General features: G+C 42.2%; 1 protein-coding gene across 1 annotated transcript in view; it reads left to right on the top strand.

The window, feature by feature from the left end:
- The first annotated feature begins 10454 nt into the window (after positions 1 to 10454).
- The window catches only part of COL25A1 (collagen type XXV alpha 1 chain), a 362960-nt gene continuing 349359 nt past the window's right edge, over positions 10455 to 24055 (top strand). Inside the window, exons 1-2 of the mRNA XM_060779107.2 lie at positions 10455 to 11545; positions 15874 to 15943. Coding sequence (XP_060635090.2) covers positions 11234 to 11545; positions 15874 to 15943 — 382 coding nt within the window. The 5' untranslated portion in view covers positions 10455 to 11233. The remainder of the gene's footprint in view (positions 11546 to 15873; positions 15944 to 24055) is intronic.

The raw sequence follows: 24055 nt of genomic DNA, 5'->3' as shown, positions 1-24055 counted from the left end.
ATCCTCAATTACCTTCAAGAAGAAACTTAGAGAAGAATTGTATCCCTAAGGGAAACAGTAAAGCTTGTTCACCCCAGGTGACTTCATGGTGTAGCACAAAAGAACTTCTACAAAATCAGTCTGCAGAGACAGCAAGCGAAGAAGTAAGCAACATTTCTATCTGTTTTAACCCCCCATCCCCAATAGTCTGTGTAAAAACTACAGAGAACATAGAGGGGCTTTTTTTTAAGAGAAGAAGATCTACTAAAGAAATAGTCTGCTTTCATTCTAAGCTTATGGCTGGCTATTCCAGTGGGTATAAATCCTAAAAATTATTTCCAGAAGAGACACTCAGGTCAACAAAATCATATTGTACAGATGGTGACGACATGGAAGCAAGACCTCTGAAGTGCTTCCAGAGAGGAGTTCCCAAACATGTAGGCAAATTCACTCTGCTGATGATTGATACTCATGCTATACCTTCTTCTAATATTTGTTACATTCAATGTACTTAATATTTCATTGGGTTTCTGTGATTTTTCCAGGCTGTATGGCCATGTTTCAGAAGCATTCTCTCCTGATGTTTCACCCACACCTATGACAGGCATCCTCAGAGGTTGAGAGGTCCAATGTACTGTCAAAGGATTTAATGGCTGGAATCACTGGGTTGTTGTAGGGTTTTCGGGCTGTATGGCCATGTTCTAGAAGCATTTAGATGGGATGCCTGCCACAGATGCAGGCGAAACCTCAGGAGAGAATGCTTCTAGAATATGGCCATACAGCCCGAAAAATCTACAACAACCCAGTTGTGAGGTTTGTTGGAAACTAGGCAAGTGGGGTTTATATATCTGTGGAATGTCCAGGGTAGGAGAAAGCACTCTTGTCTGTTTAAGGCAAGTGTGAATGTTGCAATTGATCGGGCTTGACCCCATGTAAGTCACCCCAAGTCCCTTTAGGGAGATGGAGGTGGGGTAGAAAAATAAAGGTATTATTATTATTGACCACCTTGATTAGCATTGAATGGCCTTGTAGTTTCAAAGCCTGGCTGGTTGCTACCTGGGGGAAATCCTTTGTTGGGAGGTGTTAACTGGCCCTGATTGATTAATGTCTGGAATTCCCCTGGTTTTGTTTTTTTTAGTGTTGCTCTTTATTTTCTGTCCTGATTTATTTTCTGTCCTTTATTTTCTGCTCTTTATTTTCTGTCCTGATTTTAGAGTACTGCAATACTGGTAGCCAGATTTTGTTCGTTTTCATGGTTTCCTCCTTTCTGTTGAAATTGTCCACATGCTTGTGGATTTCAATGGCTTCTCTGTGTAGTCTGAAATGATGGTAGTTAGAGTGGTCTAGCATTTCTGTGTTCTCAAATAATATGCTGTGTGCAAGTTGGTTCATAAGGTGCTCTGTTATGGCTGACTTCTCAGGCTGAATTAGTCTGCAGTGCCTTTCATGTTCCTTGATTCGTGTTTGGGTGGTGCATTTGGTGGTCCCTATGCAGACTTGTCCATAACTACATGTTATACGGTAGACTCCTGTGGATGAAACATCAGAATGCTTCTGGAACATGGCCACACAGACCGGAAAACTCAAAGCAACCCAGTGATTCCAGCCATGAAAGCCTTTGACAACACATTAGGATTAGGAATGCTAGACTAACACAGATTTAATCTTTCTTAGAAGCTATTCATAATGTGTGCTTTTATATAACTTCCTTTTGCAGGTAATTCCATATAGTCAGTTTTACCAACAACACATAACTCTGAATATAAACCCTGGGTGTTTCTTCAAGCACAAAAACCTGCAGTCTGATAGGAAATACTTCTTCAAATGTATGGTGTGTACTCATGTATAAGTCCATCACATGTGTAAATTGGGGGGCAGTTTTGGGGCCCAAATTAAGGAATTAGTTTTTTTACTACAGTTCCCAGACTTCCAAGTAAATATGGTTATTACACGTACTGATTCTAAGTATTGTACTCTAAAAATAACTTTCCTGAGCCAGGAAGCAGTAGAAAGTGGGGAGGATGCAGTGGTCCAGGATATTGTATTTCTTCTTTCTAGCCGTTTCTTATTTTACATGGCTGCCACCACCACCATTTTCTTGCCCAGGCATTCAAAAAGGCAAGAAGCAGCCCCATAGTAGAAATTAGAGGGGTTCAGTGCTTCTTTCATATCCTTCAAGGATAGATGTAAGTTCTTGCCTTTCACCAGAGAAGCAGGTGGTTCTTTTTCTGTTTTGGTAAGCATTAAGGTGCAGTACTTACATTTTCCCATGGGTATGTCAACCCAAAGGAGTCCCCAGTGGCACAGCCGGTTAAACTGCTGAGCTGCTGAATTTGCTGACCAAAAGGTCAGCAGTTCAAATCTGGGGAATGGAGTGAGCTCCCACTGCTAGCCCCAGCTCTGCCAACCTAGCAGTTCAAAAACATACAAATGTGAATAGATCAATAGGTACCGCTCTAGCTGAAAAGTAATGGAGCTGTATGCAGTCATGCCAGCCTCATGATCTTGGAGGCATCTACAGATGATGCCGGCTCTTTGGCGTAGAAATGGAGATGAACACCACCCCAGAGTTGGACAGGACTAAACTTAATGCCAAGTGTAAATGTTTACCTTTAAGTCAAACCAGGCTGTTGGGGTTGATGTTTTGATAGAGACTGGATCTACGCTGCCCTATATCCAAGGATCTGATCCCAGATTATCTTCTTTGAACTGGATTATATGAGTCTACACTGTCAGATAATCTGGGATAAACAGATAATTTGGGATCAGATCTTGGGATATAGGGCAGTATAGATCCAGTTTCCAAACTTATACATGGGTATATACAATTGATAAGTTTCTGGTCTGATTCAGCACATAAAATTCTTCATATTTTCTTATGATTATATTCTTCCCCATTTGTGTTCCTGATGCTGTAATTACAAATATGACAGGCTCTGAATTGGACTTGGAATTAATAAAGCTGTTATCTGATATAATGATGGTGCATTTTGAGATGAATTCTAAATGGGGTTTGAGATCAAGCATCACTCATTGATGTACATGATGTACTCATTTGTCACTAAAATTAAAAACACTGCTTGAAATTGTTTCATTGGTAATGGCAAACATTGTTGACTTCTGGGAGTTGTAGCTGAAGTAATGTGGATTAAGGTTTCTCTTTGCTTTTTTCTGTACATGTAACATATTCTTGCCTTCTTTATAAAACAGTTACTTGGTGTCACTGATTGTGAACTTGTTGCTAAGGCAGCCTTTCACACAGATGAACATGCATCTGTGTTTTGTATTGATGTTTCATTGTTGAATTCAGTCCAAATATAGTTAAGTGGACACTAGAATTTTACCTGGAAACCATCAGCTACAAACCATTTCTTTTGTGCATTTGTGTTCGGAAGAGTCAAGACAAAGAAATCCTTACAGTGGGAACAAGTAAAACATGATATACATGTTTATGTATACATGACATATAGAGAGCAATCCTTTATCTGTGTGATTACTTTGAAATTTACACTATCTCTGTCAAAACTCTCCATCCCTGTTACCTAGTTGTATTTGGGGAAGGGGCATGCTCTGTGTCAAGATTAGAGAAGTGTCTCAATGCAGGAGAAAACTTCTGTTCAGTATTCATACTGTCAAAGTAGTTTTGGGAAACAGGAGACATACAGAAGACTCCAGTTTAAGGTGTCTCGGGTAAAAAAAAAGAAATTGATTTATGTGGGTTTCCTGTTCATGATCCCTGCTCAGCTTGAACACAAAACTCTTTTTGTGGTTGGAAGTTATTTACCAGTTAGGGCCAATTCTACCATTAGGCAAGATGAGGTGATCACCTTAGATAGCAAATGTGGAAAACTTGTCAATCTTCTCATGAGCTCTCATGAATTCTCCCTCAAAGGGAAGGCAAAGGTGGATATGTGGCACCTTGATTTAGGGTGACCTCATGAATTTCATAGAGTTTCCTTAGGAAAATTATACTCAGAAATATGTTGTGACTCAGCTATCTCAGATATAATGGTGAAAACTACCCTGTCATTTCAATTGAGATCTAATTCATGATTTATAAACCTGCTAGTGAGCAACTTATGTATCATATAAGTGCAGTAGACTGAGTATTAAGGTTGCCGACTGAACAACTGGAGAGTACATGTATTTTTATTGACTTTGAGAAGAAGGAATTACCACAAGTCTTGCTTTTATTACTACCATGTAACAAGCAAAACTTGTGATTGACTGAATGAGGGCCAACAAACTGAGACTTAATTAAGACAAGACAGAGGTCCTCCTGGTCAGTTGCAAAGCCAGTCGCGACATAGGGTGGCAACCTGTGCTCGATAGGGTTACACTCCCCCTGAAGAAATAGGTTCATAGCCTGGGTGTCTTTCTGAACTCATCACTGACGCTTTAAGCTCAGATGTCAGCAGTGGCCGGGAAGGCCTTTGCATAGTCAAAACTTGTGCGCCAGCTGTGACAGTATCTCAAAAAACCTAACTTGGCCATGATGGTCCATTCCTTAGTTACATCCAGAATGGACTACTGTAATGCACTCTACATGGGGCTGCCTTTGAAGATGGTTCAGAAACTGCAGTTAGTGCAAAGGTTGGCTGCCAGATTACTAACTGGAGCTAGCTATAGGGAACATACTAGGTCCCTACTCAAGCAGCTCCACTGGCTTCCGACAACTTTCCAGGCTGAATTCAAGGTGCAGGTTATTACCTAGAAAAGCCCTATATGCTTCGGATTCAACCACATCTCTTTCTATGAACTGGCACAGGCTTTGAGATCAGCAGGGGAAGCCCTTCTCTCAGTTTCACCACTGTCTCATGCATGGTTGGTGTGAACGAGAGAGAGGGCCTTCTTTGTAGTGGCTCCCAGTTCTGAAGATCCTCCCAAAAGAGATTAGATTACCCCCCCACCCTTGAATCTTTCCAATCCAGCCTAAAAAACATGGATTTTTAAGCATGCTTTTAGCTTTGAGTAGGCTGAAATGGGCCCATATGAGGTTGCCACTCTGGCACTTTAATTTGAATTGATGGCAGCTAGTTTTAACTACTGATGGTTTTTATTTTATATTGTGATATTTTATTTTATGTGTTAATAGTGATTGTTGTATAATTTTTATGTGATATTGTTTTATACTCATGTATTGTTTATATTATATACTGCACTGCAGTGTCTTGTAAGCTGCCCTGAGTCCCTTTTGGGAGATGGTGGCAGGATATAAATAATGATGATGATGATTATTATTATTATTTATTAAAACTTGCTGAAACTCTCTCTTCTGACACATTACATATACATTAAATGTATATGATCCCTTCCTAATTTTCATTAGGCAACTCTACAGAACAGAGAGCTAGATCTGTTTGATATCTCTGTTGTTTAAATCTGAAGTATTGCTGTCAGAACCTTCGTCCCCCTTCCTCATCCACTTTCTAGCCCTGTACTACCAAAAAATGGCTCTAGAAGATTTCCCAGCATTCACTGAGCCATTTTAGGGTACACATAAGGTTGCAGTGTGTGCAAGAGATAAGCTTCTTGTCCCCTGGGATTCCACTGTTAGTGGAAATCCACTGTTGAATTCTGTTTCAGATTGACAAAGCTTTTCCATCCTTTAGAACTGTAGTCAAGCAACACCATTTTCTCCACCTGGGGCTGAGAAAGAATGAGATTTTATTCTAGCTGATCCCAGGTGTGTGCTTAAGTACAACAAGCACAGTGAACAGCAGCTTCTCCCAAAATTCCTTTCTGGGCATTCATGAACAAGAAAGCAGAAAAGGGGAAAGCAGACAAACTTCAATCACCAGCTGTCCCTAGTTTGCTAAAGAGCTGTAAGTTTGGCTATCAAAATGGAAATGATCAGAAGAGTGGAGACTGATGAAGGAAACACAATTTCTGAATGCATTTTGGAAGAAGAATTCAGGTTCTCTCTGGAAAATTAATACGTTTAGGTTTACTCGTGGAAGGCTTGTCTGACCTGATTGTTTCATTCCTTCCTGTGTGCATATTTTTATTTTTGAATAAAATGTTTGCTGAAACATGTCGAACTGCTCTTCTTTTTTTGTGGTGCAGGAACTTATCCACATTCTTTCATTAATTTTACCAAATTTTTGGTTAAAGGAGCAATACCCAAAAACACATTTCTTTTGTTTACTGAGGTATATCTGTTCAGTTTAAGAGTGATACAGATACATACCTTTTGTTTGTCTACAAAATTTTTCTGGCACACTAGTTCCTGTTTTATTATAGACTAGCTGTACCTGCCATATGTTGCTGTGACCAACCTTCCCTCCCTCTTTCTCTCCTTCTTTTTTTCTCTCCCTTCCTCCCTCCCTCCTTCTCTTTTTTCTTTCCTTCTCTATTTCCTTCCTTCTTTTTCTACCTCTTTCCTTCCTTCCCTTCCCTTTTTTCCCTCTCCTTTCTTCCTTCTCTACCTATTCTTGGACTGCAAGTCCCAGCAGTCCTCCTGATCAATCTACGTGCCTACCTACCTACCTCTATCTAATCTATCTATCTTATCTATCTGGAAGATTGCTGGGAGTTGCAGTCCAGGAATAGGAAATAGGAAATATGTACGGATTGGGATGCTCTCAAAGAAATCCAAGGAGAAGCAAGCTTGCAGCTTGGAAGCAGTGAATTTGGTGCATCCTCCTCCCCTAAAGGGCCTGGTCTAGGGGATGCTGGGAGTTGTCATTTTCGCACATGTGCTGTATTGTCATTTAGCTTTTGGGGTTTTTAAGTCCTTTCTGCTATATTTTGGGAGGGATTTATGAGTGATGGTCACTTGTTGGTCTGTTAGGGGTGTAGTGTCCAAATTTCATGTCAATTTGTCTGGTGGTTTGTGAGTTATGTTGATCCCACAAATGAACATTACATTTTTATTTATATAGATCAGGTGTCCTCAAACTTTTTAAACAGAGGGCCAGGGCCTCAAACTGTTGGAGGGCCAGATTATAATTTGAAAAAAAAACCATGAATGAATTCCTACGCACACTGCTCATATCTTATTTGTAGTGCAAAAAAAACACATGAAAACAATACAATGATTAAAACGAAGAACAATTTTAACAAATATAAACGTATTGGTATTTCAATGGGAAGTGTGGGCCTGATTTTGGCTGATGAGATAGGAAGGTTGTTGTTGTTGTTGTTGTTGTTGTTGTTGTTGTTGTTGTGTGCTTTCAGGTTGTTTCAGACTTAGGTTGACCCTGAGCAAGGGCTGGGCAAATGACCTTGGAGGGCCATATCCGGCCCCCAGGCCGTAGTTTGAGGACCTCTGATATAGCTGGAGAAAAGAAACACTAGTGTATTATTAAGAGTGAGTCTGCTAGAAAGCTCGATTTCTGTGCTAATTTCTCCTGTTTCCTGTTAAAACTACATTAACATGTTACATTTTTTCTCACTGTAGCCTTGACATAATAAATCTGGTAGCTGCTTTACCAGATGCTATAGGCATGAGTTGCTACAATGGTGTTAAAAGATTTCACCCTAAATTAAGTGCAAATGTTTATCAAAGTATCTGAAACCATATGTGACCACTGCCTGGTTTTGTGTATTTCTGGATATTATGCTATGCTGAAAGCTCCAGAGATGTTGATGCCTTGGGGCTATTGCAGTGGTCCTAAAATTGTGGTAGTCAGACTTCCTAACTTAGGCTACAAAATTAACATAGTGTCATACATCTTCATCTCCTATTGGTTTGTATGGCTTAACATTTTTTTGTTATTGTTAGCACTGTGTTTTCAAAAGGCCAGACTTTTATTCCTGTAATTGGCACTGTTTGTTTGTAAAATTACAAATAATTGTTATTTTAAATTATTTGTAGAATTACAAGATTGTTATCATGAGCAATAGTCAGTTCATTTCTTCACCTTACAAATTTACTTCCAATTGTCCTGTGGGGGTTGAAAGACTGAGACATGTACAAATAAATTAAAATAAGGTGAGGTATAATACTGGATTAAATACCAGTAGAATCAAAGAATCATAGAGTTGAAAGAGACCACATGGGCCATATAGTCCAACTGCCTGCCATGCAGGAAAAGCGCAATCAAAGTACCCCAACAGATGGCCATCCAGCATCTATTAAAAAGCTTCCAAGGAAGGAGCTTTCACCACACTCTGAGGCAGAGAGTTCTACTGCTGAACAGCTTGTACTGTCAGAAAGTTCTTCCTAATGTTCAGGTGCAATCTCCTGTCCTGTAATTTGAACCCATTGCTCTGAGTCCTAGTTTCCAGGGAAGCAGAAAACAAGTCTGCTTTTTCTTTCTTATGAAATCCTTTCATATATGTTTCACAAGTTGCTCAAGTCGAAGTTTCTCAAGTTGCTCCTGACATGGATGGATGGATGGATGGATGGATGGATAGATAGATAGATAGATAATGTAATGTGCATTTGTGAGATTAACATAACTCAAAAACCACTGCGCAAATCAACACCAAATTTGGACACAATACACCTGTCAGGCCAACAAGTGACCATCACTCATAAAAACACTGAAAAAAACAGCAGAAGAGACTTAAAATGCCACAAAAATAGATTACAACGCATGAACAAAACCACATGTATACACAAAAATACACACAACACATATACCAAGCAACACGTGGCAGGGGATGGCTAGTGTGTGTGTGTGGCTATCATTTCTCCTCTCAACCTTTTCTTCAGCAGGCTAAGCAAACTCAGCTCTTTAAGACACCCTTCATAGGGCTCCTAAATCACTGTCAATTCCTTCCAAATCCCTCCAGTATTTTCTGTTGGGGTTCTATGTGGGAAGTTCGGCCCAATTCTATCATTGGTGGGGTTCAAGGGATTCTTTGACTGTAGATGAACTATACATCCCATCAACTACAACTCCCAAATGTCAAGGTCTGCTTTCCCCAAACTCCACCAGTGTTCACATTTGAGCATTTTGAATATTCATGACAAGTTTGATCCAGATCCACCACCAGTGCAAGAGAAGCACCTCCCCAGCAGATTTTAAAGCACATGCAGGTTCATAGGGGAAAATGTGATTGCGAAGATAGGCAGGACCTGAACTATTTAGGGCTTTGTAGGTGATAACTTGCACCTTGAATTGGGATTGGTTCTAATGGGGTGGGTGGGTTGTCCACTCCCTATAATTAGCTTATACTTACCTCCAACAGACAAGATTTCTTTCTCCCACCCTGGACATTCCACAGATATATAAACCCCACTTGCCAAGTTTCCAATAGACCTCACAATCTCTGCGGATGCCTGCCATAGATGCAGGTGAAACACCAGGAGAGAATGTATTGAAGGTTTTCATGGCCGGAATCACTGGGTTGTTGTGAGTTTTCCAGGCTGTATGGAATTGTTCCAGAATCATTTATTTATTTATTTATTTATTTCACAGTTTTGTATACCGAGCTTCTCAACCTCGATGAGGGACTCAGCCCGGTTTACAGCCATAAAAACATATACATTCATTAAAATATCATACATCACAAATAACAAAACAACTTTAAAAACACTAAATATAAAACTACAGTGGTCAGTCGTCCTAATAAGATGGATCTATATCCACTTCCATCCAGAGTCCTATGGTGTTGTCTCATTCCTCGAAGGCCTGACTCCACAGTCACGTCTTCACCCGTTTCCTAAATGTTAGGATGGATGGGGCAGTTCTGGCCTCCAGAGGGAGAGAGTTCCAGAGTCGTGGGACCACCACCGAGAAGGCCCTGTCCCTCGTTCCCACCAGCCGCGCTTGCGAGGCTGGTGGGACCGAGAGCAGGGCCTCTCCAGATAATCTTAGTAATCTTGATGGTTCGTAGGGGAGAATACGTTCGGAGAGGTAAACAGGGCCGGAGTTGTTTAGGGCTTTATAGGTCAACACCAGCACTTTGAATTGTGCTCAGAAGCTAATTGGCAGCCAGTGGCAATTCTCTCCTGATGTTTTGCCCACACCTATGGCAAGCATTCTCCACAGTGGAGAAGGCTCTCTCCCTCATTTGTTCCCACAAGTCGTGCCTGTGATGGAGAAAGGGGTGAAACAAGGGCCTCCTCGAGGATTGAAGAGATCATGCAAGTTTGTGGTAGGAGATGCGGTCACGAAGATAGGTGTGTCCCAAACCGTTTAGGGCTTTATAGGTGATAACCTGCACCTTGAATTGGGACCGGAAAATGATCAGCAGCCAATGGAGCTCCTTAAACAGCGGGGTAGACTGCTCCCAGTAATTCGTCCGGTTAGTAGTCTGGCTGCTGAACGTTGGACCAACTGGAGTTTCCGGGCCATCTTCAAGGGAAGCTCCATGTAGAGTGCATTAATAAACAACAACAACCATGCTTTGTGAACAAACATGCCCCCACTTCATTTTTATTCCCATTCTTTAAAACAACACCATTCTCTCCTTTCCCACTGCAGAGCAAAACTTGGCGTGACTCCCTCCTCTTTCCACCTATCCTCCCCTCTCCAAGTAAGAGTAAGTGTTCCCATCCCATAAGGTCCAGAGGAGAACCTTACAGGAGCAGCAGCAGCAGCCGGCTGAGAAGGCGAGAAAGAGCTGTCTGGGGCTCTGCATAGATTATGCAAAGCAGCCGAATCCCATGCCTTCCCGGCCAGGGCGAGTGGGGGGCGCCCGCCCCTCGGTCTAGGTGAATACATTATGCTAATGAGCCCCCGCCAGAGGTCCTGGCAAGCACTGGAAAGCGGCGTGCGCGGCGAACAGTCCGGAGAAGCAAGCGAGAGGAAGGCAGAGGAGGAGGAGGAGGAGGAGGAAGCAGCGGCGACTCCTGTTCCTGACAGCCTGCCGCTCCTGAGACAGCCTCGGCGGGCAGGGGGCTGCAAGGACCGGCGGGGAAGCGGGCCCGAGCCATAGCTGCCGCCTGGGACACCCCACTCGAGGTTCAGGGCGAGTCTTGGAGTGCACCAAGAACTAGAGAAAAGAAGAAGAGGCAAAAGAAGCAACAAGTCCTCCTTGGGAAGAAACTCACACCTGGGAACAGGGAAGGGGCTGATAGAGATCTAGATCTAGATTGGGAAGAGAGCTCTTCTCTCAAGGGTCCCCTTGGATGCGAAACATTTAGGAGGCGAGATTCGGAAGCCTTGCCATGAAGCCTGCGACGCGCGCCGCATTTCTGCACTGAAAGTTGCGCGCCCGGCTTGGATTTTCCCTCTTTGCCTTTGCTTGCTATCCCTGGTCTTTTGGTGGCCGGGGGACTACAAGGAGGAGGAAGAAGTAGAAGAGGGGAAGGAGTAAAGGAGGCAAGGGAGCCCTCTCTTTCCTTTCCCACCTCAGCATGGGGAGCCAAAAACCCGACGCCGGGGCTCAGGATGCCAAGGGGAAGGCCCGGCGCTGCTTTGGAGACCCCAACTGGATTGCGCCCCTGGCCTGGCTCCTGGCTGCCTCCCTCCTCTCGGGAATCTCCATCGGTGCCTCTGTGTATCTGGGAATCAAGACCGCTGACCTTCAAGTCAGGGTCTCCACCATCGAGAGTGCCCGAGGGGACATATCTGCTGATGCTGCTGCTTCTTATCTGACCCTGCCGGGCTATTCTTTGGATCAGCTGAATTCACTGGTGCAGGACAAAGTGGAGCGGCTTCTGGCTCAGGTATGTGCTGCTCACGGAGGTTGAGCCTAAGGCTGCATCTACACCAGCCATGGGCAAGCTTTGGCCATTCCTCCAGGTGTTTTGGACTCCAACTCCCACCATTCCTAACAGCCTCAGGACCCTCCCCTCCCCTCCTCAGCCACTTAAGCCCCTTGAACCCCACCAACGAGAGAATTGGGCCAAGCTTCCCACACAGAATCCCATGACCAAGAGAAAATACTGTAGAATCATAGAATGATAGAGTTGGAAGAAAGCTCATGGGTCATCCAGTCCAACCCCCTGCGAAGAAGCAGGAAAATTCCATTCTAAGCACCCCAGACAGATGGCTATCCAGCCTCTGTTTAAAAGCCTCCAAAGAAGGAGCCTCCACCACACTCCAGGGCAGAGAGTTCCACTGCTGAACACCTCTCACAGTCAGGAAGTTCTTCCTAATGTTCAGATTCCTAATGGAATCTCCTTTCTTGTAGTTTGAAGCCATTGCTCCGCACCCTAGTCTCCAGGGCAGCAGAAAACAAGCTTGCTCCCTCCTCCCTGTAACATCCTCTCACATATTTATACATGGCTATCATGTCTCCTATCAGCCTTCTCTTCTTCAGGCTAAACATGCCCAACTCCTTAAGCCGCTCCTCATAGGGCTTGTTTTCCAGACCCTTGATCATTTTAGTCGCCCTCCTCTGGACACATTCCAGCTTGTCAATATCTCTCTTCAATTGTGGTGCCCAGAATTGGACACAGTATTCCAGGTGTGGTCTAAGCTGCTCTTCATAGGGCTTGTGTTTTCTGATGGTCTTTGGCAACCCCTCTGACACCCCCTTGCGACCCCCTCCCAGGGGTTCCGATCCCCAGGTTGAGAAACATTGACTTAGGTGATCCCTCGTAAGCACTTAAGCAGTGGAGAGAGAAAAGGAAAGGGCTTGAGGTTGTTAGAAATGGTGGGAGTTAAAGTCCAAAACACCTGGACAGCCTAAGTTTGCCCCTGCCTGATCTTACTTACTTATAGACTCATCACACTAGAGAATGAATCCACTTTATGTCTGGTTTCTGCCTCCTGCAGAATTCTGGGGTTTGTAGTTTAGTGGGACTCTTAAAAGCTCCTCCCTAAACTACAAACCCCAGAATTCTGCAGGAGGCAGAAACCAGATTTAAAGTGGATTCATTCTCTAGTGTGATAAGGTCTTTTAGGCCAGTGATTTTCAACCTTCCTAATGTGCGACCCCTTAATACAGTTCCTCATGTTGTGGTGACTCCCCAACAATAACATTATGTTCGTTGTTACTTCATAACTGTAATTTTGCTACTTTTACAAATCGTAATGTAAATATCTGCTATGCAGGATGTATTTCCATTCACCAGACTAAACGGGGCACAAATATCCGATACGCCCAAATTCAAATACTGGTGAGGTTGTTGGGGGATTTATTTTGTCATTTGGAAGTTGTAGTTGCTGGGATTTCTAGTTCACCTGCAATCAAAAAAACATTCTGGACTCCACCAATAATGGAATTGAATCAAACTTGGCACACAGAACTGTCATGACCAACAGAAAATACTGGAAGGGTTTTGGTTGGCGTTGACCTTGAATTTAAGAGTTGTAATTCACTTACATCCAGAAGTACTGTGGACTCAAACAATGATGGATCTGGACCAAACTTGGCACAAATACTCAATATGCCCAAATGTGAACATTGGTGGAGTTTGGGAAAAATAGATCTTGACATTTGGGAGTTGTCGTAGCTGGAATTTATAGTTCACCCACAATCAAAGAGCCCCTTGAACCCCATTAACGATAGAATTGGCTCAAACTTCCGACACAGAACCCCATGACCAAGAGAAAATGCTGTGTTTTGGGTGGTCTTTGGTGACCCCTCTGACACCCTTGCAACCCCCCTCCCAGGGGTTCCAACTCCCAGGTTGAGAAACACTGACTTAGGTGATCCCTTGTACCCCGAGGATGATGGTCCTCCCAAGTGTAATGTCTTGGCGGTGGGTCTGTAGGTGGCTGTGGAACCCTATTCTTAATCCACATGTTCTTCTGCAGTAAGAACATTGGTCTCCAGATAGAAGGCAGTTCCCGTCAGGGTTGGCTTGATGTGCCGTCATCTTGGTGCGTTTCTCCCTTTTGCCCTCCATTCATGCCTCTTCAAATTTTTCAGCACTGCTGGCCACAACCGATCTCCAGTTAAAATTCTCAAAGGCCAGGGCTTCCCAGTTCTTGGTGTCTATGCCACAGTTTTTAAGGTTGGGTTTAAGTCCATCTTTAAATCTCTTTTCCTGTCTACCAACATTACGTTTCCCATTCTTGAGTTCGGAGTACAGTAACTGCTTTGGGAGATGGTGATAGGGTATTCAGACAACGTGGCCAGTCCAGTGGAGTTGATGGCATAGGAGCATCGCTTCAATGCTGGTGGTCTTTGCTTCTTTCAGCATGCTGACATTTGTCCGCCTGTCTTCCCAAGAGCTTTGCAGGATTTTTCTGGTCTGCGCTGTGGAATGAATGTGGTTTGACCCCACTTGGCTCTATGCTACAGAATCATGGGACTCGTTCTGCAGAGTCTTTCACTTCTTTGCCAAAGAGTGCAACTCCTAGGATTGAGTCAAAATGGTGTCACACTGCATTCATTCCACAGTATAGGGCATCCTAGGGAAAAGGTGGGCCTGGGACATCCCATTCTGCCAACCAGCCATCTCCGGAATGTGTGTTTACTGGAACTTACTGTCCAGTTGTATATTTCACCCTCTAACTTGCAGCCAAAGACAGCAAATAAAAGTATGAGTGGTGTGTGTGTGGCAGAAAAAGAGAGAGAAACTGGGTAAACATTGAGGGAAGAGGTGTGGAATAGGGCAATGTTTGTGTTGGGATGTGTTTGAATTGAGAGTTAAGGCAACTAAGGGATCCATTCAGTGTTTGTCCCAGTTAAGGGAGATATACTGAGATTAGTGGGATTTAGGTCCCAACCTCTTCAAGTCCCATTATTTTCAAAAAGGTCTCTTCAAGATAGGACCAGTGTTGGATTTACCCTGATCCATATCAAATTGATTTTAGATTGTGGGATTTCCTGTCTTGATATTCTGGGATATAGGGCTGTGTGGAAGGGCCCCCAGCCCCCTTCCACAGAGTTGAATAAAATCTCACATTATTTGCTTTGAATTGGAATATATGGCAGTGTGGACTCAGATATCCCAGTTCAAAGCGGATATTGTGGGATTTTCTGCCTTGATATTCTGGGATATAGTGTTGTGTAGATGGGCCCTCAATGATACTTTACAAGACAGCAATACTATTATAGTGCCCCTGTCCATGTACAATGTGCTTTTTCTTTTCTTTTCCCATTCCCAACCACTGTAACACACATTGGGTTAGAAAGGATGATGATGTTCCTAAACGATGTAGCATCTGGGTAGGTTTGAGCAGTGGCTCCGTTCTTCATAGAAATGAGGCCCTGGCTGGCACTTCCTTGAGGAAATTCATAAACGTAAGGCTTGCTGTGATGCTTTATGAAGTGCTGTGAACCAAAAGCAGGGTTCTGCTGTATTCCATGGAAATGGAATAAAGTGGGAGCCTTATAAAACCAAAGACTTGTAAAAACAGACACAAGCAACATTATCAGGGAGCGATGTGTACATTTCAAAGTGATTGCATTCCCGCTAAATCCTAAGAGAACACGGCTTTTCTTTTTCTCTTTTGAAAAAACTTAATGGTTAATGTTGTGGCTCCCAAATGTTTTCCTGAGATCTTTGGGAAGATAAAAGAAATGTTCCAGGCTCAACAAGAAACCCATGCAGACATGTGGCAGTAAAGTGTGGATCCAAGTTTCAATGGGCTGCCAGGATCAGTCTCCAGGGACAGTTTGGCAGGCTGCCGCTAGAATTTTATTGGCAGCAGTTACTCCTATAATGTGCTAGCATTTGACCTTCGTGTATAAAATATTCATTGCTCTCTCATCTCTAATTTACAGATATTCACCCCAAATCAAATTTTTCAGCATTTATTCTGCACTTCTCAAATGCAGTCAGAAAGGGTTCAGATGGAAGATCTAGAACACCAATGCAAACATAATACAGTACAAAGGAAAGCTCTCGTTTACATGTCTGTGTGGGTAATGTGTGAGAGAGATGATCGAAGCCATTAGTTGTCTGCGTGAATGAATGATGCGAGTTGAATGAAATCCAAGTGCAGAAGCTATTGCCAGTTTAGTGGGTTATGAAATAGCAGTAAATCATGATTATACACACGCAATGCATTTAACACCAGTTCTCTTTCTCAGTTTCTGCTGCAGAGCATTGACACTATTTACTGTATTTTCAATCATCTCCCCTCTTCCTTGCAGAAGTCCTATGAGCATATGGCAAAAATCAGAATGGCAAGAGAAGCTACTCCAGAATGCAACTGCCCACCAGGTAAATGGGAACAGCTGGGAAATACTCCCTTATAACCATACAACATCTGTGCATTTGCAGTCGTTGAACACGGTATAGAAATGCTCTCCTTTGAAAAGTTGGGTGATGGTAAACTTAATCCAGACAAGACAGAGGTCTTCCTGGTCAGTCGCGAGGCTGATCAGGTTATAGGGTGGCAACCTGTGCTCGACGGGGTTACACTCCCCCTGAGGACACAGGTCCGCAGTCTGTGGGACCTCCTGGACTCAGTGCTGACGCTTGAGGCTTAGGTGTCGGTAATGGCTGGGAGGACCTTTCCACAGTTACAGCTAGTGTGCCAGTTGTGACTGTATCTTGAAAAGCCTGATTTTGCCATGGTGGTCTACACCTTAGTTACATCCATAATGGACTACTGTAATGCAATCTACGTGGGGCTGCTTTGAAGACAGTTCAGAAACTGCAGCTGCTGCAAAGGTCGGCTGCCAGATTACTAACTGGAGCTAGCTACAGGGAACATACCACTCCCCTGCTGAAGCAGCTCAACAAGTTCCAACAAGTTTCCGGGCTCAATTCAAGGGGCAAGTTATTACCTTTAAAGCCCCATATGCTTCGTGTCCAACCTATTTTCGAGACCACATCTCTTTCTATGAACTAGTGTGGGCTCTGAGATTGACAAAGAATTCCCTTCTCTCAGTCTCACCACCGTCTCAAGTGCGGCTGGTGAGGATGAGAGAGAGGGCCTTCTCTGTGGTGGCCCCCCATCTCTGGAGTACCCTTCCAAAAGAGATTAGATTAGCTTCCACCCTTCAGTACTTCCATTCCAACCTGAAAACACAGATGTTCAGACAGGCCTTTGACCCTGAGTAGGCTGAATAGGTCCATGTGAAGCTGATACTTGGCACCTTGTGAATTGATGGCAGTTAGTTTTATCTACTGTTGTTTTAAAATTGTGTTCTTTTGATTTTATGCTAAATGTGTTGTCGAGGGTTGTTGTTATAATTTTATGTGACTTGTTTTACACTTATGTACTATTTTTACCAGTTGTATGTTATATGTGCATCCTGGAGTGCCTTGTAAGCCGCCCTAAGTCCCTTCAGGGAGATTATTATTAACATGTTAGAGTAGTTTTTGTCCTCTGAAAGTTGGAATTGGCAGCAGAAAGAGTGACGTAAGTTGCAACCATGTATCCACTTACCTAGAAATAGGTCCCCTTGAACTCAATGGGTCTTTTACCTGTAGAGATAACCTTATTAACATATAATGGCAGCCATAAGCTTAGTATGTGGAAGATCTGGCACTTTTGAGCACAATATTGCCATGATTCATTTAGAAAAAAATGATTGTATTAAAGAGTTGAGAGGGTATCTTGAAATCATATAACGTGCATTAAAGTCCTGGCTTAAATTGTTTGAATCTCTGCAATATGATCTTAAGCGTACAAATTGAAAATTAAATCACAGTTGGAGTTCTCCCTAATGACTTTATTTTTGAGTTGCGGTCTGATATTGTAATCCCATATTTACTTACCTGGGAATCAGCATCTTTTAATTTAGTGGGTTTTTTCCCCTCCCCTACAGTAAAACTGTATTGTTTTGCTGTGTGAGGCTGAAATCACACACATAGTTGTTTGGGATGAAACTCCATTGAACACAATGACTTTTAATCTTTTAAATGATGGAAAGACATACATTTAATAGAGCTATTTGGTTTGCATCAGTGGCTGTTCCCTCCTCTTGCCTGACTGTTCTGAACAGACCAATATGTTAAATACATCAGACAGTTAAACACAGATGCAAAACTAATTTTAGTGCTTGGTTTCATTTTGTGTTAAAGAATATATAAACATTTGGGTTACTGTTTCCTTCATCATTATGCCGGGATATTTTACCAAGTGACTGCATGTCTCATGTTGTATGTCATTATTCAGATTATGAAATCACTACTGAAATGCATTAACTTCACTGGAAATTCTTTGCAAGCAACCATTTAATGTTGGATTTTCTAAACACAGGTTCAGTATTTTGTAACAGTTTATGATTTTCTTGCTGCACATCTCTTTGTAGAAGGTCTAAGTGATGCAGTTTCTGCTTAGTTTTCTGCAGCGTTCTCTTGGGTGTATTTAGATGTTATCAGAGGAATAGCCTGTTTTCTCCAAGCTTCTAGAAACTAGCATTGCCTGTAAAATAAGTTGCAGTATATGCTGTGTCCCATATTAAGTTAAAGAACAGCATAGAATATGGGATAGCTGTGAGTAAGTTCTTTGACCTTCTAACGTTCTGGCAGCTGGTAGGTTTATTAGATGCTTATTGGGAACAAGTTGTCTCAGTTGTAGAACCTCCTAAACTTTAAGATGCAATTTCTGGGGAGCAGGTACAGAGTTCTGATTCTGTTCTCAGGTATACTGCCCAAGTGGTTCTTTGTAATGGAAACAACTACACCTAAGAAGATATTTGTTATAGGCATATTTACTGCAAAACACTCATACGGTACAAGCCACTTATCCAAGGATTCAATATCCATGACTTCACTTACATATGTTCCAAAAACTGCCCTTTGAAATCTTTGTGGGCTCACTAGGGACCTTAACCATTAGCTGCTGAATTCACCACATATCATAGTGAATCTGTCAGGGTCCGGCTTGGGGCATGGGGAACCTGTCGCCCCATGCCCCACATTGCCTGGCTTCCTCATCCTTTTCCATGGGGAGAAGCAGCCACCACCTGACTTCCCCCCATTGCTGCCAATGCAACATATGAAACCTCCTGTGTTGCCATGGTGGTGGCATACAATGCTCCCACTTCCCTTTTACTACAGAGTCTCACCAGAAGTAGTTTGGCACTGTGGGATGGGATCCAGTGAGCTTTGTGGCACAAGTGGACCATCGTATGCCATTGAATTTCGCCTGTCTGATGAGGTTTTAGGTTATCCAGTGCATTCTATGGAATGCTTCAAACCCAAGAATAGTCAAAATTATCCCTACTATCCATGTTTTCAGATACCCATGGACAGGCCCGTAGCCAGGACTTTGATTCGGGGGGGGGGGGGGGGGGCTGAGTCTGAGCGAAAGAGAGTCTACCCTAGCAAACCTTTTATATTGTTACCCCAATACCCCCATGCATATGGGATATATTGAGTATGGTGATCAGATCATGATATGAATAAATATAACAGTTTATGCACCAGTAAGGCCTTCTCGTGGACAACCATGAGAATTTGGGGGGGGGGGGGGCAAAGCCCCCAAGCCCCCCCCCCCCGGCTACATGACTGCCCATGGATGTATGTGTGTGTGTATGTCTTAGAACCTATCCCCTCGGATATGGGGGTGGGGGGGGGGGGTCGTATGGTATAAGCATGTGTGGTTGTGGGGATAGTCAGGAGCCTGACACCAGATCATGTAATATATCACGAACACTTCATATATCACTCACAGTTCAGTGGCTGCTACAGGATGATGGAACCTCTGAAAATGCAATTATTTTTAAACTTTATCTAGTGATATGTTCTTCTCAAAGTGTAGTAATCTGCAACCAGTTGTGCTTCTTCACAATGTCTACCTATATTATTGTTGTTTAGTGCCCTTAAGCCATTTCTGACTTGTGACCATTTAAAGGTGAGCATATCATGTTTGGTGTACCTGGCATGATTTGTTCAGAGGGGGTACTTGCCTTCCTCTGAGGTTGAAAGAGTATGACTTGTTTAAGATCACCCAGTGGGCTTCCATTGCCAAATGAGGATCTGAACTCTTATTTCCAAGACTTAAACCACTGTTCCAAGCTACCTGTATGCAATGCTTATTTGCAACTACAGATTTGTTAGACACATACTTTACATCTCTAGAGGTATACTTCAAATATTTTGAGTTACACTAAACATGCAGTGTCTGAATTGGCTTTTACTGCAATGACTAGTGCCAATATTTGAGCTTCTTGTTATCATTTTCAACAGTGTTGACATCTCTTTGGAAGTGAGCTACAGCCAGAGACTCATTTTGGTAATCATGTTGGTCCTACAGACAAACGAAACAAAGCAAGTGAGATGATTCAGTTTATTGGCACAACTACATTTCCAAATCATGGAAGCATAAACATTCAAGTAACATAAAACTCTTTTTTAAAATCTAAAACAAATGTTTTATGGCAGGTGACTAATGTCACAAAACATTTGTTTTGGGAGAAAAGGAGTTTTGCTTTTTTATAGAAGCAGAGGTGATTGTTCAGAGCAACATTTATGTTTGAAGATGCATTCTGTATAACTATGTTAACACTCCCCAGCTCGGGTTCACAAACATTTTGCTAGGCTTTGAGTCAGTCATTGTTTTTCATAAATGTTACAATCTCACATGTTGATTTTTTTCTCATGAAGTTTTCTTATGAGGTTGAAGAACGAGTACTTCCACCATATCTCTGTGCATCGGGCCTGAATACAATCCAGAATTATAGAATCATAGTGTTGGAAGAGACCACATGGGCCATCTATTCCAACCCCATGCCAAGCAGAAAAAGTGGTCAAAGTACCCCTGACAGCCATCCAGCCTCTGTTTAAAAGCCTCCAAAGAAGGCGTCCCCACCACACTCTGAGGCAAAGAGTTCTACTGTTGAACAGCTCTTATGGTCAGGAACATCTTCTTAATGTTCAGGTGGAATCTCCTTTCCTGTAATTTGAACCCATTGCTCCAAGTTAAGCTGCATTGTCTCCTTTGGGAGAGATAAAGTGAGGTAATAAATAATAATAATAATAATAATAATAATAATAATAATAATAATGTCATTCTGTTGGAGTTAGTGAACCCAAGTATGCCTAACTCTGCATTAAATGTAGATATAAGCATTTATTATTGAAACAATTTTGTATTTCAGGTTGAGCATCCCTTACTTAGAAGTTTGAAACCTACAAACCAAACAGCTTTTGCAACCAGCCACCAGCTCCTGCCTTCAAGGTGGTGGCTTTGATGGTCCTGTTCATTCAGCTCTCAGATCCTCAGTCTCTCTCCAGCCTTGTGAATGTGAGGCTGGAGAGAGACTGAGGATCTGAGAGACAAATGAAGAGGTGCTCCACAACTATGTTCTTGAAGCATGTGTATGCACATACAGGTATTCCAATATCAGTCATATGGAATACTTCTGGTCCAAGCATTTCAGATAAGGGATAACCATCCTGTATTGATTAAATTTGCTGGCCTATTTTGAAGTCCCTATGCAGCTTCTCTGTACAATTACATTTATTCTACATCTTGCTCTTCTTCGTTGCCACCACTAGAGCTCCACATTATACCAGCTATTACCTAAGCGTCTCCTGCCCCTTTTGATGTTTTGTTATTGTTTTGACACTATTAGATTTCTAGGCAATGGATCATATATCCCCCAAACGATGGTTCAGCATGCATGTTAAAGAATGGCATGTGCTAGAGATTGAAAAATTTTAATTTTAGGATTTTCAGATCAATAGAATTGAAACATGTTTTACAAAGAAGATGAAGACATTGCTATGAGATAAGCGGTGATCTTTTGATCAGTAATCATTCCTAAAATAGATTAATAGTGTCTATACATGTTCCTGTATGCATGAGAGCTATATTTCAGCAATCCTGTCTCAGATTATACTTGAAGTGATCAAGTGTCCCTTTGAAAAATAGATTTCCAGACATGGTACACTACACATTTTAATACAGGAGTTCTTACTATTGCACAAAAAACAAAAGCAATCTTCCAGAGAGAGTTTTGAATGCAGGAAAACTGATTTTTGTTAAGCAGATTCACACATCAACTGACCACTGTATCACCTTGCCCAGCCCTTTGAAACTTTAAGATAAGGAATGTGATTTGCATTTTTCTGGATTGTACTACTTTCTGTCCCACTCCCATGATTGTATAAATATACTTCATGTCTGAGGCCTTAATGCCATTTAGTACAGAATCCAAGGAGCCTGGGTTAAAGTGCTGAGCTGCTGAACTTGCTGACTGAAAGGTCACAGGTTCAAATCTGAGTAGTGGCATGAGCTCCCACTGTTAGCCCCAGCTTCTGCCAACCTAGCAGTTCAAAAACATGCAAATGTGAGTAGATCAATAGGTAGTGCTCCGGTGGGAAGGTAACAGCGCTCCATGAAGTCATGCTGGCCACAAGACCTTGGAGGTGTCTACGGAAAATTCTGGCTTTTTGGCTTAGAAATGGAGATGAGCACCAACCCCCAGAGTTGGAGACGACTGGACTTAATGCCAGGGAAAAACCTTAACCTTACCTTTTACCTACAGAATTAAAAGAAATGAGTTTATATCCAGAAAAGCTCATATGACAACAAAAACCAGTTAGTTTAAAGGAACTGTCATATTTTCCCTCACATTCCCCCATTTTATCCATAAAGGTTGAGGATTTAAGAAACATTTGGATAAAATTAGTACAAATAGCGCCCCGTTATCTTTATGGAAAACTTAGGAGATACATTAAAGAGAATCCTGTGTAGTCAATGGCCACTCTGATGGTTATTTGCTGCTTAATCTTCCATCATGTAAAGTAGTCAGTTATAATATTTTATGTATGCCAAGTCTGCATAGGAGTCAGGTTTCTGTACAGTTGCTAATGGTCTAATTGTATTACCTGTTGTACTAGCAAACAAATGCTTGTGAGGGAAAGTACCAGCTGCTTTCACTACCGTATCACAAACCATGAATGCTTTGCAGGGATTTAACTCTGACATTGCAGACAGTACAAATGTGCTAGGGCAGGGAGCTTTCAGGGGGGAAAATAATTGGCTTATGTGTCATAGTTGATAATAAAACTAAGTTCTCATCTTGGCTGGGAACTGAAGCTCACTGGATGACTTTCAGTCTAATTTATATTATACTGTTGAAATGGAACTAAAATGCTCCTTGGTGGAAGAAAAAATAATAATTAAAATTACTGAGTGATTGCTATTGAGAGTCATATTTGATTGTTTATCTAAAATTGGACAACTATTCAATCAGGGTACGACTTAACATAGCTGAGTTTTAAGTAAGTGTCCAAATCCATCCGTATGCAATTTATGTATGCTTCTGTAAAAACACAACAGTCTCTGTCACAGTTGTAAAAATATACACATTCTTTGAAAAGCGATATTTAAGACTAACTAAGGCCCCTTCCACACAGCTGAATAAAATTCCACATTTTCTGCTTTGAATTGGAATATATGACAGTGTGGATTCAGATAACCCACTTCAAAGCAGATATTGCGGTATTTTCTGCCTTGATATTCTGGTTTGTATGGCTGTGTGGAAGGGCCCTAAGGAAAAGGAGTTTATTAGTATAAATAAGCAGACTTAATTGTACATCAAATATATGGAGTGAAATGCCTAGGAATAGCTATGAATGGACAGGCTACAAATGGGCAGGCTGTGCGTGTGAATAGGAATAGAAATGCAAACCTTGTGAGTATGATGATGAGATGACAAGTTCAGTTTTAATGGCAGTTGTGTCCATTGCTATTCACACACACAGCCTGTTATTTCCCAGCTATAAAGGCCTGCAGAGCTCTGGAAAGCTTCTGCCAGCTTTTGGGTGCTTTTGCTGTAAGGCAAAGGCCAGGGTGACCAAGGAGAAGGTTTCCCTAGTGGAGCGGGCACCTTTGCTGATGTCAAAGGACTCAGCAATGGCCAAGAGATCTCTGACCTGCAGTGACAGCTATAACAGTCCAAGGAAGGGTGACCATTCAGTGGAGTCAACCTGATTCAACCTGATGGGTTCACATCCCATCAATACTGCAGATTGGGGAAGAGCATGTAAACAACTCTACTGAATCCAAACCTGGTCCCAACCAACAATGCTCTGAACCGTTTCTGGAGTGTGGGTGTACATGTAGATGAGCTCTTAGCCACAGAGAAATTCAGAACATCAGAAGATACCAATAAGAAGATAAGGTGAGATTTAATTTTGAAAATAATAATCCCAAACATTTAAATTACAGTTGGTCTTCCACATTTTTGGATCATTCACAGTTTTGATTGAAACATTGTTTCTAGGAATCTCTGGGTCCTTCAGTTCAGTTATGTGGAAGTTGACCATAGAGTCAGGCTGGAGGAGTTAGGGCAGAACTTTCCAAACATATCATGTTAGTGACACTTTTTAGAAATGTATCATTTCACGACACAACAATAATTCAGT

The sequence above is a fragment of the Anolis sagrei genome, chromosome 5 (assembly GCF_037176765.1).
Source record: "Anolis sagrei isolate rAnoSag1 chromosome 5, rAnoSag1.mat, whole genome shotgun sequence".
NCBI classification, from domain to species: Eukaryota; Metazoa; Chordata; class Lepidosauria; order Squamata; family Dactyloidae; genus Anolis; species Anolis sagrei.
This window is presented reverse-complemented; position numbering and strand designations above follow the sequence as displayed.